At 36.1% G+C, this 12,893-nt stretch overlaps 1 protein-coding gene across 1 annotated transcript; it reads left to right on the forward strand.

Moving 5' to 3' along the window:
• The first annotated feature begins 1,138 nt into the window (after positions 1–1,138).
• On the forward strand, positions 1,139–3,943 carry LOC149175680 (putative receptor-like protein kinase At5g20050). Its single transcript, XM_089419734.1, has 3 exons — positions 1,139–1,965; positions 2,129–2,185; positions 2,456–3,943. The coding sequence occupies exons 1-3, from the start codon at positions 1,230–1,232 to the stop codon at positions 3,577–3,579; spliced, it is 1,917 nt and encodes a 638-aa protein (XP_089275860.1). The 5' UTR covers positions 1,139–1,229; the 3' UTR covers positions 3,580–3,943.
• The last annotated feature ends 8,950 nt before the right edge of the window (positions 3,944–12,893 follow it).

Genomic DNA, 12,893 nt, shown 5'->3' on the forward strand with positions numbered 1-12,893 from the left:
AGACAAATTCCATGGAGATTAAATCTTTACCGTCCATATAATTAAATTAAAATTTTGAAAAGCCTATTATGAAATAAACATGCCTATTAAGATAATTAATAATAAAAATAATCTGAAATAAAATTCTAATTGTTGAGGCTTCAAATTTGCTCAGAAAACTGTGGAGGCTTGGCTATTTTGTAAGAATTTTTTGCAAATTCAGTTTAGAGTTGTAAAGTTTCAAGATTTTGGGTGTCCTAGGCGTTTTTCATGGCGCTAAATCTTTTTTCACTCTCAAAACTAGTTTCAAACACTCCTGCCAGATTTTTTAGAAAAAAAATTACCAAATTTCAAACAATTATAACTATTGTGGCCATTATAATTTAATCCATTTTTACTTATTATTATTATTAATTTTCAGAAAGTAAAATATATCATAAAATAAATTTATTATGGATTAATATATAAGTAAGTATATCCACTTTTTACTGCATATAACAAATCTACCGTCTCTTTTTTCTAGAAGTTCATCTATAGACTTGAATAAGGAAGCCTTTGCTCATGGTTTATCAAAATCTTATTTCTTTATTTCTAATCTGCACTATTTTCGCGGTTTCTTTGGTTTATTTACTTTGTTTTTCAGTACAAACAGCTCATGATGTCTACATCCATGTGGCGTGCAGCCACTTTTCAACATTTTGATATTCGATTGAGGAAACGTGATTCTTACGTCCTAACTTAGAGGGAAGGGATTGGCATGAATTAGCAAAGTCTACCGATATTTATACTTCGAATACTGTTATCCACAATTATGTGGAGAAAGCCGGAGGCCCTGAAATACCATTCTACCATTCATAAATTGAAGGGTGTATTGGTTATCGTGTCGGTCTACCATCTCCATGATCACCAAGTCGTTACATTCACGGAAACTGCTGTTCCCGACCTCAAAGTCTTCGCCTTGATGTTAATTTTCCAAAAGAATTATCAAAGTCTTCGTGCTAATAATTTTTCAAAGTCTTCGTGCTAAAAATTTCCGAATCCGTCCCGCCGTGTGAGCCCCCCGAAATGCGTATACTTGGACGGGGAAGGTAGATTATTTGATGTTTTGCTAAAAAGTAATTTAAAGTCTGAACTTGATTCCTTCAATTTAAGAGACGTTCTTGTATTATCTAAGAATTACTATCATCTAAGAATACCTAGCTCACTCTGTTGCAGTTCGTGATCATTTTTGTCTTCCGAACGCGTATTCGATGCCTATCATCTCGTTTTCTGCTCATCGAATCATCTGTTCATCTCAACGCCTTCTTCATTCACTGCCTCAATACCTCTTCTTCCTTATCGCTACTCTCGGCTGTGCCTCTCTATTCCCCTGCTCCTTAAGCTTGGACGCGCAATATCAGTATTGTCAAAATCATAGTAAATGCGGGACTGCGCTTATACATTATCCTTTCGGTGTAGGAAGCCGTGGATGCGGCCACCCTAGCTTCCAGATCAACTGTGTGCAGAACTCTAGTTTTGTTATCCCGATTCGTGGCCGGAATTACACAATACTAATGTTTCTCCCTCCTAAATTAGTTATTACCAGAGGTCAGAATTGTCAATTTTTGATTGATAGCAAAAATAGTCGGATACAGTCTTTAGAATTTGCAGGCACGGTCTTCACATTTAAGGCTAGAGTGAACCTTACCCTATACGTGTACAAATGTAAGGAACAAGATCACTTATCTCTTTCGAAATGTAAAGCTAGAAGTAGTGTCTATTACTCGTACAAGAAGGAGAATTCGACTTCGGCGTGTTCTATGGAACAAGTACCAGTTTATGCGGTAGTAATAGAACCAGTTGCAGTTCGACTCCAACATGAAAGCTGTACGTCATGTCAGGCGAGTGATGGAATATGCGGTTACAACACTTCGGTTTCAACTGCGCATCCTCCGTTCGTTTGCTATTGCAACCATGGACCCCGTACTGACAAATGCCCTGGCCATGGTATGCTTTATCTTAAATTTCCGCAAAATCACTTACAACCGCTAGTTTAGTTAAAGTGTTATGAATTTAAGGTGTTATAGGGCTCATCTTCATTCCCGTCATTTTAAAGATTTCAACATTAATATCAATAGATGTACATCTGAACTGGAAGCAATCTTATTAGATGCAGATATGAATCCTTCTACTTATGGTCCTCGAAACAAAGCCATTAAAATAATAGGTAAATTTATTATTTCTTCCTCTTCTGTTTCTCCGCTTTATCGCTACCGAGAATTGGTTTCTGTTATTCTCTTGGGTATGTGCCGGTAATCGCATTGATAGATCAATATCTTCATTCCACCGCAGGTTGCTTCATTGGATTAGCTGCGCTTAATTGCCACTCTTAAAGCTATGATTTCTTCAAATTGAAAATCACTCTTAAGTTGTATCTTGTTAATTTCTACTATTCTCATGGGGTCAAATTCATACCAATCTCTCCATTCTACTGCAGGTTGCATCTTCGGTGGAGTTGGGCTGATAGCAATAGTATCGCTGTTCTTAACGTCTTATGCCAAGAAGAGAAGCCATCCTCCTGATAGCTCTACTACAAAGGTTGAGAAATTCCTACAGGATTATGCTTATGAAGCGCCAATGCCAACCAGATATTCACTCTTAGACCTTAAGAAGATCACGAACAATTTTGCAGAAAAGTTGGGAGAAGGAGGTTATGGGGTGGTGTACAAGGGAAAGCTTTGGAACGGCGCTTTAATGGCTGTTAAGCTTCTTGATAGTCATAGGCACAGCCAAACAGAATTCATGAATGAAGTCACCACAATTGGACGGGTCCATCACATCAATTTGGTTCGGCTGTTGGGATACTGCTTCGAAAGCCGTACAAGCGCACTGGTCTATGAATACATGGTTAATGGATCTCTAGAGAAGTTTATATTTGCCAAAAGAGAGAATGGGGAAATTTTAAGGTGGGAGCAATTGTATTCAATTGCTTTGGGTGTGGCTCGTGGAATTGCTTATTTACATCACGATTGCGAAAAACGCATCATACACTTCGACATCAAACCTCAAAATATATTGCTCGATGCCGACTTCACCCCTAAAGTTGCTGATTTTGGTCTAGCAAAACTGTGTGGGAAGGGAGAAGATCATATTTCGATCACGGTGCCGAGAGGGACGCCCGGATATGTTGCGCCAGAGGTGTGGTCGAGAGATATGGGTCCTGTTACTGATAAATCAGATGTCTATAGTTTCGGAATGTTGTTGCTAGAGATTGTTGGCGGCAGAAAGAATATCGATGTCCAGGTAAACCGGTCCAGTCAGTTATACTTCCCCGAGTGGGCCTTCAAGCTGATTGAGAGCGGCGAGTTGGGGATGAGATTGAGAGGTGGGGAAATAGAAGCTGCAGATGAGGAGAAGGCGAGGAGACTTGCAAAAGTTGGATTGTGGTGCATTCAGTACAACTCCAGAGATCGTCCTTGTATGACGAGGGTTGTCCAAATGTTAGAAGGAAATGGAGAGGACGTTCTCAATCCTCCGTTACCCTTCAATTCCTCGGCTACGCCTGAAAATCCTATGCTCTCTTCCAGTGTAAATTCTTCTTCAGTTGAATTTATATCGTAGCTTTCCATATTTGATCGTCTTTTGCAAACCAGTCTTCGCACTGTTGCGAAATCGATCCCCGGAAAACCATGGAGAAAGCTAATGACCTCCAACAATGTGCAGTGACAGTCCCCAAGCCATGATTTGTTTCCTGAGAACATGCAGTGAGTATGTTCGCTTCCTAAAAGCCTGTAGAGCAAGCTATTTCAAAGTCTCGCATTGTTGCGAAATCGATCCTCTCACTCCATGCCATACTTTGTGAGAATGATTCGGTGACAATTATAGGGAAAGTTGAATACGCAGTGACAGCCCCCGAGGTTTGATTTGTTTCCTGAGAACATGCAGTGAGTATGCTCGCTTCCTGAAAACATGCAGTGAGTATGGGAGTATGCTCGCTTCCTGAAAACATGCAGTGAGTATGGTCGCTTCCTAAAAAGATGCAGTGAGTATATACACCTCAGACCGTGCATATTGTAATATTGTCTACAATCGCCTGAATACAATAATCGTTTTCATAACTTTTTGTTTACAATCGCCTGAATAGAATAATCGTTTTTATAATTTGTTTGTTTGTTCTTCATCGAAGACGTGGCACACATATATTGTTGGAATTTGAATGTCATGTGGCCACATAAATGGTAGCAAAGGAATTTACGTCTATATCCCCCAATGGGGTCAGGAATAAATCCGTCGTAGGGTTGGGGTTGAGACAAACTGTATTGTACGAGTTGTTTAAGCTCAAAACCGAAGGTCATATTTCCATCGTATATTAATTTGGAGCCCGTATATCATTAAAGAAACAAAACTTTGGTGGCTTTCAAATGTACCTGATTTTGATTTTTTTTTTTTTTTTAATGGAGTAATAGGAAAGAGTACATTGTTCACGCATAACATTATTCCACATATTTATACATTAAGCTTAACTTAAGATAGATTGAATATCTCAACTACTCAATTATTTTGCTGAGAAAATGCAAAATATATCTCAACCACCTATTTAAATGGAATCTAAAAGCTCTGGTAGTTTTAACAAACTTCTGAACAAAACAAATATGAGTTAATTATTTTTATTTTATGAAATTAAAATTTATGAAAAAATAATTTACCATAAAAATTATAAATATATTATTAAATATATAATTAAAATAATATGAATAATATAATAATTAAATTACTCATTATATCTATATAATGATTGGATGACTAGAATTCAAATAAAATAAATTGTAATTATATTGTATATTTTTAAAAAAAATATTATATATTTTAAAAAAATCATGTATTTTATTACAGATTTCCTTTATATATTAAAAGAAGTTATTCATTACCCCGATGGGGTAGAGGACCTCGACTTGTGTGAATGATAGACAACGACTACAAGGGAGGTGATCACCTTGACTTGTGTGAATGATAGACAGTGAGTATAAGGGAGGTGATTTGGACAACTCGCAAGTGTGGCTAATAATCTTTGAGAAGGCCACAACAAGTTTTAAAGAGTGTTGGTATGTCTGGTTTTTTTTCTTTTTCTTTTAGGTTATCGGAGATATGGAGGGTGGTGTAAACATCGTGGAGTATGTATAGGTTACCAACTTGTGCATGATCACTCTCTCGAAAAACTTACTATGGGTAGTTACTATTGGTGCTAGGGTTCTCAATGTTCCTCTAATAGTGGAATTTGTCATTACATTTAAGACCCTCGTGATAAGGCACCCGAAGCCTCTCTTGGTGGTTGGCTATCAAAACTGAGTGGAGTTGAAGCGCTCTTTTTGCCTGTGGTGATAGTTCTAGAAATGCTTTGAAGGTTGCTAGTAAGGTTTCTTATTGGTTCCCCTACTTGTACTTGGTTCCTTCTGGCCCTTTCTGTGGTGGTGTGTTTCAATTGTGCTTTATATATTTGTTTTGTAGTGAATTCTGTTTGGCATGTGCATAACAAGCCAAGACAATTTTGGCTTTGGGTTTCTAGTGGCTGGAGTTTCTTTGGGGTTTGCAGAAGTGCAAGGGTCCACTCTAGAATAGGTTGTCTCCGCTTGGGTGTGACCCTGGAGCACTTGTTAAGCGGGGGTATTTTACCTGGCTCAAGGTGGCATTGGTGTATTTTGGTGTGACTGATAATGCAATCCTTGAAATTGGGCTTCAAGAGGTAGAGCCTAGGTAAAAAATCATGGAGTATAATTAGTGTGGTAGCCCTATGGTTCGGGTTGTTATGCCATGGTAGAGAGGCCAGGCTTGGAGGGTGATGGAGCCTCATGGCCCACCAAGGGGAAGAGGTGATCAAGTGTAGAAGAAGCCATGGGGATCGACCAAGTAGAGCTAGGTGAATACTTGGAGCATGACTCGGTCCAATCCCCATGCCATGTCGTTTAGCCATTTTCTTTGGATTGCTTGACATGCAAATTCATCTTATCTTGACCACGCTTGAGGACATGCATCGACAATGCCATGAAAACAGGAATGAAGTGATTGCATTTCTTAATGATATGCAACAAAATCATTGGGACATTCATGATCATCTAAATTCCCTACTCAGAGGCCAGAGCTGAACCAATAACAATTTAGATGATTTGAAGGCATGTCTGACCCATGTTGAGTTCGAGGCCCATCAAGATTTTGATCATCCTGGTCCTAGTGTTAGTAATGCACCAAATGTACCTCCAGTTTTGTGAAGTCGGTTGGTTGTATATTCATTTCATGTGTCTTATGGGCTATCTAGCTAGTTAGTTTATGGTCTTTATGTGAAGCATGGCAGGTTTTCCTTAAATTTTGCATTCTTATCCTTGCCAACAAATCTAGTTGGACTGAGGCTTGGAGAGCAAAGGTTTTTCTAAGTATCAAATGTAATATTTTGCAGAATTAATAGAACTTTTTTTACTCACAAAAAAAGCATAAGCTATTCATTGTTTAGTTTATATTATAAATTTACAATTAGTTATGTTGTGCCGAAAAATTTATCAATAATTTAATAAAAAAATTGTATTTTATTAGAGATTTCCTTTGTTACTCATTCTTTATTTTATATTATAAATTTGAAATAAGCCTATTGATTTTGGATTAATAAATCATTATTTTATTATATAAATGATAAATATTTTATAATTTTAATAATTTTAATTTTAATTTTAAAATATAGAAAAAAATAGCAATAAAGTATTTATAATAACATTTTTCATTAATTGAGATTTAGAAGAAACTTAATATTTGGAGCTAGTGTTCAACTTAGAAAAATAAATGGGGTTTAAATGTTAACATGGTCATATGTCATATGGGGTTTCAAAAAAACAACATTAGTCATATGTATGCAAACATTCTGCTAAATACTGAACATAATTCTACAATATTCCTGTAATGTGGCAATGGTACAAAAAATTATGCCATTCTGGTGTTATTGTGTCTCAACTAAGAAGCATTGTTATTACAGTACAACATTGTATATCATTCCATTATACAATTTCTAGTTGTACTCTTGCAAATAATTGCCCTACAATCTTACTTACTACTTTTGTTGCATACAATTCCTACATGCAATTAACAGTTAAAATTAGAGAAGTTTTGACGAAAAAATGGGCCCCAAAACAAAAATGTAAAGCCAAAAAAATCTTTATAACAACTAATAGGGTTGAAGATGATGATGTCAACCATGGGGGATGATTGGCATTTTTTGGAGTAAAAAAGTAAAAAGATTAAAAAAGAAAACATTTTTTTCAACTTGTATTTCCAACTTATATCCCTATAGTTTTACCCAAATTTCAAGCAAGACCACTTGTTTGATGCATAATTTAATTCCTCATCCAAAGAGTACCCATATTCCATACTTTTGGACCCTACTGTGTAAAAAATGAGAAATACATGAGAAACGTGACTGCAATCACGTCTTTTCATTTATTTCTCATTTTGGTGAGCGCTTGTTTGATGCATAATTTAATTCCTCATCCAAAGAGTGCCCATGTTCCATGCTTTCGATGGACACTACTACATGAAAAATCAGAAATAAATTAAAAATGTGTTTGCAATCACGTTTTTCCATGTATTTCTCATTTTTCGTGTAGCAGGGTCCATAAGAAATATGCAACATGAGTACTCCTTCGATGAGAAATTAAATTCTACATCCAACAAGTGCTCCCACTCAAAATTTGTGTAAAACCATAGTGAGATAAGCTGAAAATACAAGTTGAAAAAAGTAGTTTTTTTTTTTCCCTCTAAAATTTGATGATGTAATATAGTCTTATTTTATTATTTCCACTAAAATTTTAAAATATTCCTTAGGAGACCCATTTTAGACTCCAAAATTTCTCTAATGCATGCTCAAATGACATAATTGTTGTAGATGTTTTCCTATCATTTGATTTCCAAAACATTTGTAGTCTGTTAAAAGAATTTCAAGCTTCTCCTTGCTCTAATTCTTTGCATTTCTATTCAATTTTAAGCATTTTCCTCTCTAAATCTACACTAACTTGACTATTTTCTTTATGACAGTGATTAATCATAGCTTGAACTTCTAGTAAAACTTTAATCGAATTTGTTTCCGAAGTTGTACCAAACCTATTATGACCTATGGTATAACCTTTCCCCAAACTATCAATAATTGTTTCATACTTTTGCATGGTCCTATGACTTGTCAAGGCCTATCAGAAGTCTAGTAACGACTTGCATAGAAAACCTGTCATGACATGTCAAAGGTTTGTCTTAACCTATGACATACCCATTACCATCTTGCGATAACACTTGTTATAATCTTGTATAACGAGTTGTAACACCTATTACAAAATGTATTGTAGTCTTGCTACAACCTATGCCCAATTTACTAGGGAGACTAATTGGCACATGTACTAGTATATTTAGTTACTAGCCAACAATAATTTTTCTACCCATTAAATCAATAATCTATCCATAATATTGTATTATTACATATTTTAACACATAATCATATATCTTCAGTATGAAAGAATAGAGTATGCAACAAAATTTCTACTTGTCTTTCAAGAGTCAATGGAATGATGACTCCACAACTATTCAAGCCCTAAACCTGAGCCACCAAGCTCCCAAAACTACTTATGAGCTTACATAAATAGGAAGCGTCCAATTTAGCATGGGTAACTAAATGACTTGGCTTCAGTCAGTTATAGATTCCATTCACAGGGTTCACCGACTAATTAGTCAGTTATAGAGTCTAAACTGAGGACTCATTGACTCTCATCAAATTAAGTCCATGTTAGAACTCCATAGTTACCATAGCTATAAAGCAAAGTCCCAAGCTCTCAACCACCTAGGCTCTCAACAAAGATGCATCAAATCAAGTATGATTAGTTGAATAATCACACTTCTGTTACTTTTAGAGTTCAAACCCATAACTCACTGCCTAATCCACTACTAAGTACTTCACTTAATTGAGGTGCTCCAGGTCTTATTCCCTTAACATATACCCACATGACTCAACAAATAAACCATCACATTATTTTCATGTCTGCACCAAGAATATTGTATCCTTATAATAATTTTGATTCATAAATAAAGCACATATATACTAATACAATAGGTTGAAACCAAGAATTATCCGTAAGGGATGATATGCTACTAACTTCATGGGTATCTATTTTCCCATTACTAAATGCATATTTAGTATTCTTCACTGGCCAGGGTACCAAGCCATAATAGCCTCCAACTACTCCTTTTCTTAGGCCATCCAGATAGGCCTCTAGGTACCGTTCAAGCCCTTAAATAATCCTCTTTGCATTCCAACATATTAATCATGTTGTCAAGTTTCACTCGCCCTTCCAGGCTAAGGCATCCCCTTCTTTGAATAATAGTCTCTTGGGTGATCCACCTTGCTAAGTACTTCATGATCATAGACCCAAAAGGCCTATGTCACATATATTGTAGCAATTAGTTGTCAAACAACATGCAACAAACATGCACATGCTTACTAATTGACATAAAAATATTTTTGCACATATATATATATATATATAATAGCCATGTGGGACCTTGTCATGCATGGCTCTAACCACGCGCGCACCATTATCAAATCATCATACTTTAAACAAAAATAATGTGTGGGCCTACCCTTCGCCATATGCTTAATTATTTCAATACATACATTGAAATAAGTACTTTTAAAATAGAATGGGCCCACAACAACCCCTCCATAAGCATCATACTCAACCACATGCTCCATGTGACCATAGGTTAACTCTTATATGTATATAACATGACCCATATAGCATACCAATATAACGCACAATTACATATATGTTCCCATATATTATATTATAAATATATATTTAATTAATTAATACTTATGGCATATAAACATATTATACATATTATATGGTATTCCAACATTATATATCTATAATATGATAAATAAATAAATTGGCCCATTATTATTCATGTCACTCGAAGGATATAATGCAATTGAATTGCGTTGACTCTTTAATTAATTGCTAGTTGACCAAAAATTAAAGAGAAAATTTATAAAGTGAACATTAGAAAGAAAAAACAATTTATTTCTTAAATTTTTTTGAACTATATTTATTTACATTCTCATTAGTTGAGATCCCTTGAGTCTTATTTCGTAATGATGTTCAATGTATGATGAGCAGGGTAGACCGCCACCGAATCATCTATTTGTAGGGAAATAAAGATAATGTAATGTACGATTATGAGCATAATATTAACAGTGACATTTACTATCTGACAGTTCAATAAATAAACTTGTGTTAGCCTGCGTACCTTGAATGTTTAGTTGGACGTCTTATTCCAAGTTAACACCATATTATGTGTACGAAGTTCTACCTAGAAGAAGTTTTTACTGTATTAAAAGTCAGAGACAACTATGGTTTACCTATGTGGAATTAGCTTTATTCTGAATGATTGACTATTGACTATGTGATGGTGTCATGGTCGTTTGACCTATTTCAACCATTGTATCAAGTTGGTCCACATGTTTGAAACTTCTTTATGTTCACTAATGCATTGTTCGTCATCTATGGCCGGTCTTCCTATTGTACAAGACGTTTACTCTGCGTCGGAACTGACCTATGATTAATGAAAAAGACACAATGTGCCATGTGGCATGATAGAATTGTAAGAATATTGTTCATGGTTCATGTGGTAGTGGTTCAGTGGCCCAGGTGGCATTAGTTAGCTGAAGGACTAGTCAAAGTTGGCACTATCCAAGAGGGCTCTCAGTTTCATTATTTCTATGACTAATACAAATGGGGCCAAAATATGATGACTATTAGTCGGATATGCGAATTATTGGAATCGGATATCCGACACATAGGTTCTCATCAAATCATTGCTAGAATTGGGTCGAGTAGTCGAAATTTTAGTAACCATCAGATATTCGACGACACAGATGTCTATTATCTGACACATAAAAAGGCCAAAATGGTCATTAAAGAAGTACTGGATTTGTTCCTCAAAGAAGTCACATTTTTTGTATTTGGCATACAGTTGGTGCTCTCTTAAGACTTGCAGAACAATACGGAGATTCTCCTTATGTTCTTCCATGCTTTGAGAGTAGATTAGTATGTCATCAATAAAGATTAATATAAACTTATCTAAGTATTGATGAAATATGTTATTCATGAGACACATGAAGGTTGCTAGGGCATTAGTTAGTCCAAAAGGTAGCACTACAAACTCATAATGTCCATAACGAGTTCTAAATGTTGTTTTTTCTATATCCTCCTCCTTTATCCAGATCTGATGATATCCTGAGCGGAGATTGATCTTTGAAAAGACCGTTGCACCATTTACTTGATCAAATAACTCATCAATTATGGGTAAAGGGTATTTATTTTTAATGGTCAGTTTCTTTAACTGATGGTAGTCCATACACATCCTCAATGTTCCATCCTTCTTCTTAAGAAAGAGCACTGGAGCTCCCCAAGGGGACACATTGGGTCGAATATACCCTTTATCAAGCAGCTCTTGTAGCTGCATTTTCAATTCAGTTAGCTCTGGTATGCTCCTGCAGTAAGGGGCTTGGGAGACTAGGGAAGCTCCTAAAATTAACTCAATGGTAAAATCTATGTCTCTTTTTGGGGGTAGGCCTAGGATTTCCTTAGGAAAACCATCCAGGAAGTTTTGTATCACTGGAATACTTTCTATAGAAACATATTTATCTTTAGAATCAGCGTACCCCACTTGTATTGCATAGACTTGGCAGCCTTTTCTGATGCATTTTTCTAATTAGGAGGCTGTTACAGGTCTTATATGCAGAGGTTTTTGAATACCTTGAATTTCCTGCCTTTCTCCTTGCTCATCCTGGTAATTAATGGTTTTGGTCTTACAGTTAATAAGGGACTAGTGCTTTTCCAACCAGTCCATACCTATAAGGACATCGTAGGACCCCAGGGGTAACACATTAAGATCTACCATAATAGAATGGTTAGCTAAACTTAGAGGGCAATTACTGACCTTGGACAAAACTCTTCTTTTTTCTCCTGTGGCTAGTTGTACTAACCATGGATTTTTAAATTTGACAGATTGCAGTTTACATTGTTCTACAATTTTGGGGCTAATATAACTCAGGGTAGCCCCTGGATCGATTAAAATAGATATAGATCTGTCAAAAACTTTACCTTCAAATTCAACCATGGTTGGCTGAAATTCTGCCTGATGGTCTTCAAGGGCGGCATTAATTTTAGGAATGCTCCTTTCCACCTCTCCCACGATAGATGCTTCTTGTATCTGCGAAATCTCATAAGCTCCTCTGCGTTGTGGGCAGTTTTTGACATAATGCGGGCCTCTGCACCCCCAACACTGTATAGGTGGTCTGTTATTTAATTCTATTTCATATCTACCAGCTTGTTCATTCATCATGTTTTCGTCTAGTACCTTAAATCTGGGTTGATTTCCATTCGTTTTCCGATTAATTTGACCTTTAAATGATCCTTTGTTGCATGTACCCTTGTTCCCTTTGTGGTTGGGAACAAATTTACTCCCCTTTTTATCAACCCACCTCTTGCTCAAATCTCCCTTTGGTTTGTTTTGTTGGTAACAGATCTGTGGCTTACGAATAACTTCATCCATGGTTTTTGGGTTGTCAAACTTCGGTCATTCTTTCATGAATAGTGGAAGATTGCTGATGAACCGCTGCACTTTTGTTTTTTCTTCGCGTATGTAAGGGACATACCGAAGTAGTGACATGAACTTGGTTATGAATTCATCCATGGTCATTTGATCCAATCGAAGATCGTGAAACTCCTTCGCTTTTTCATCATAAAATCTTTCTGTTAGATATTTCTCCTTAAAATATCTGTGAAAATTTTCCTAGGTTATGTTTTGTTCATTAACTCCTTAGACTGTTTTTACTTCCTCCCACCATAATG

This window comes from Pinus tabuliformis, chromosome 4_1, assembly GCF_031772625.1.
Source record: "Pinus tabuliformis cultivar Carrire ecotype Pingquan chromosome 4_1, CPIR1, whole genome shotgun sequence".
In the NCBI taxonomy this organism is placed as follows: Eukaryota; Viridiplantae; Streptophyta; class Pinopsida; order Pinales; family Pinaceae; genus Pinus; species Pinus tabuliformis.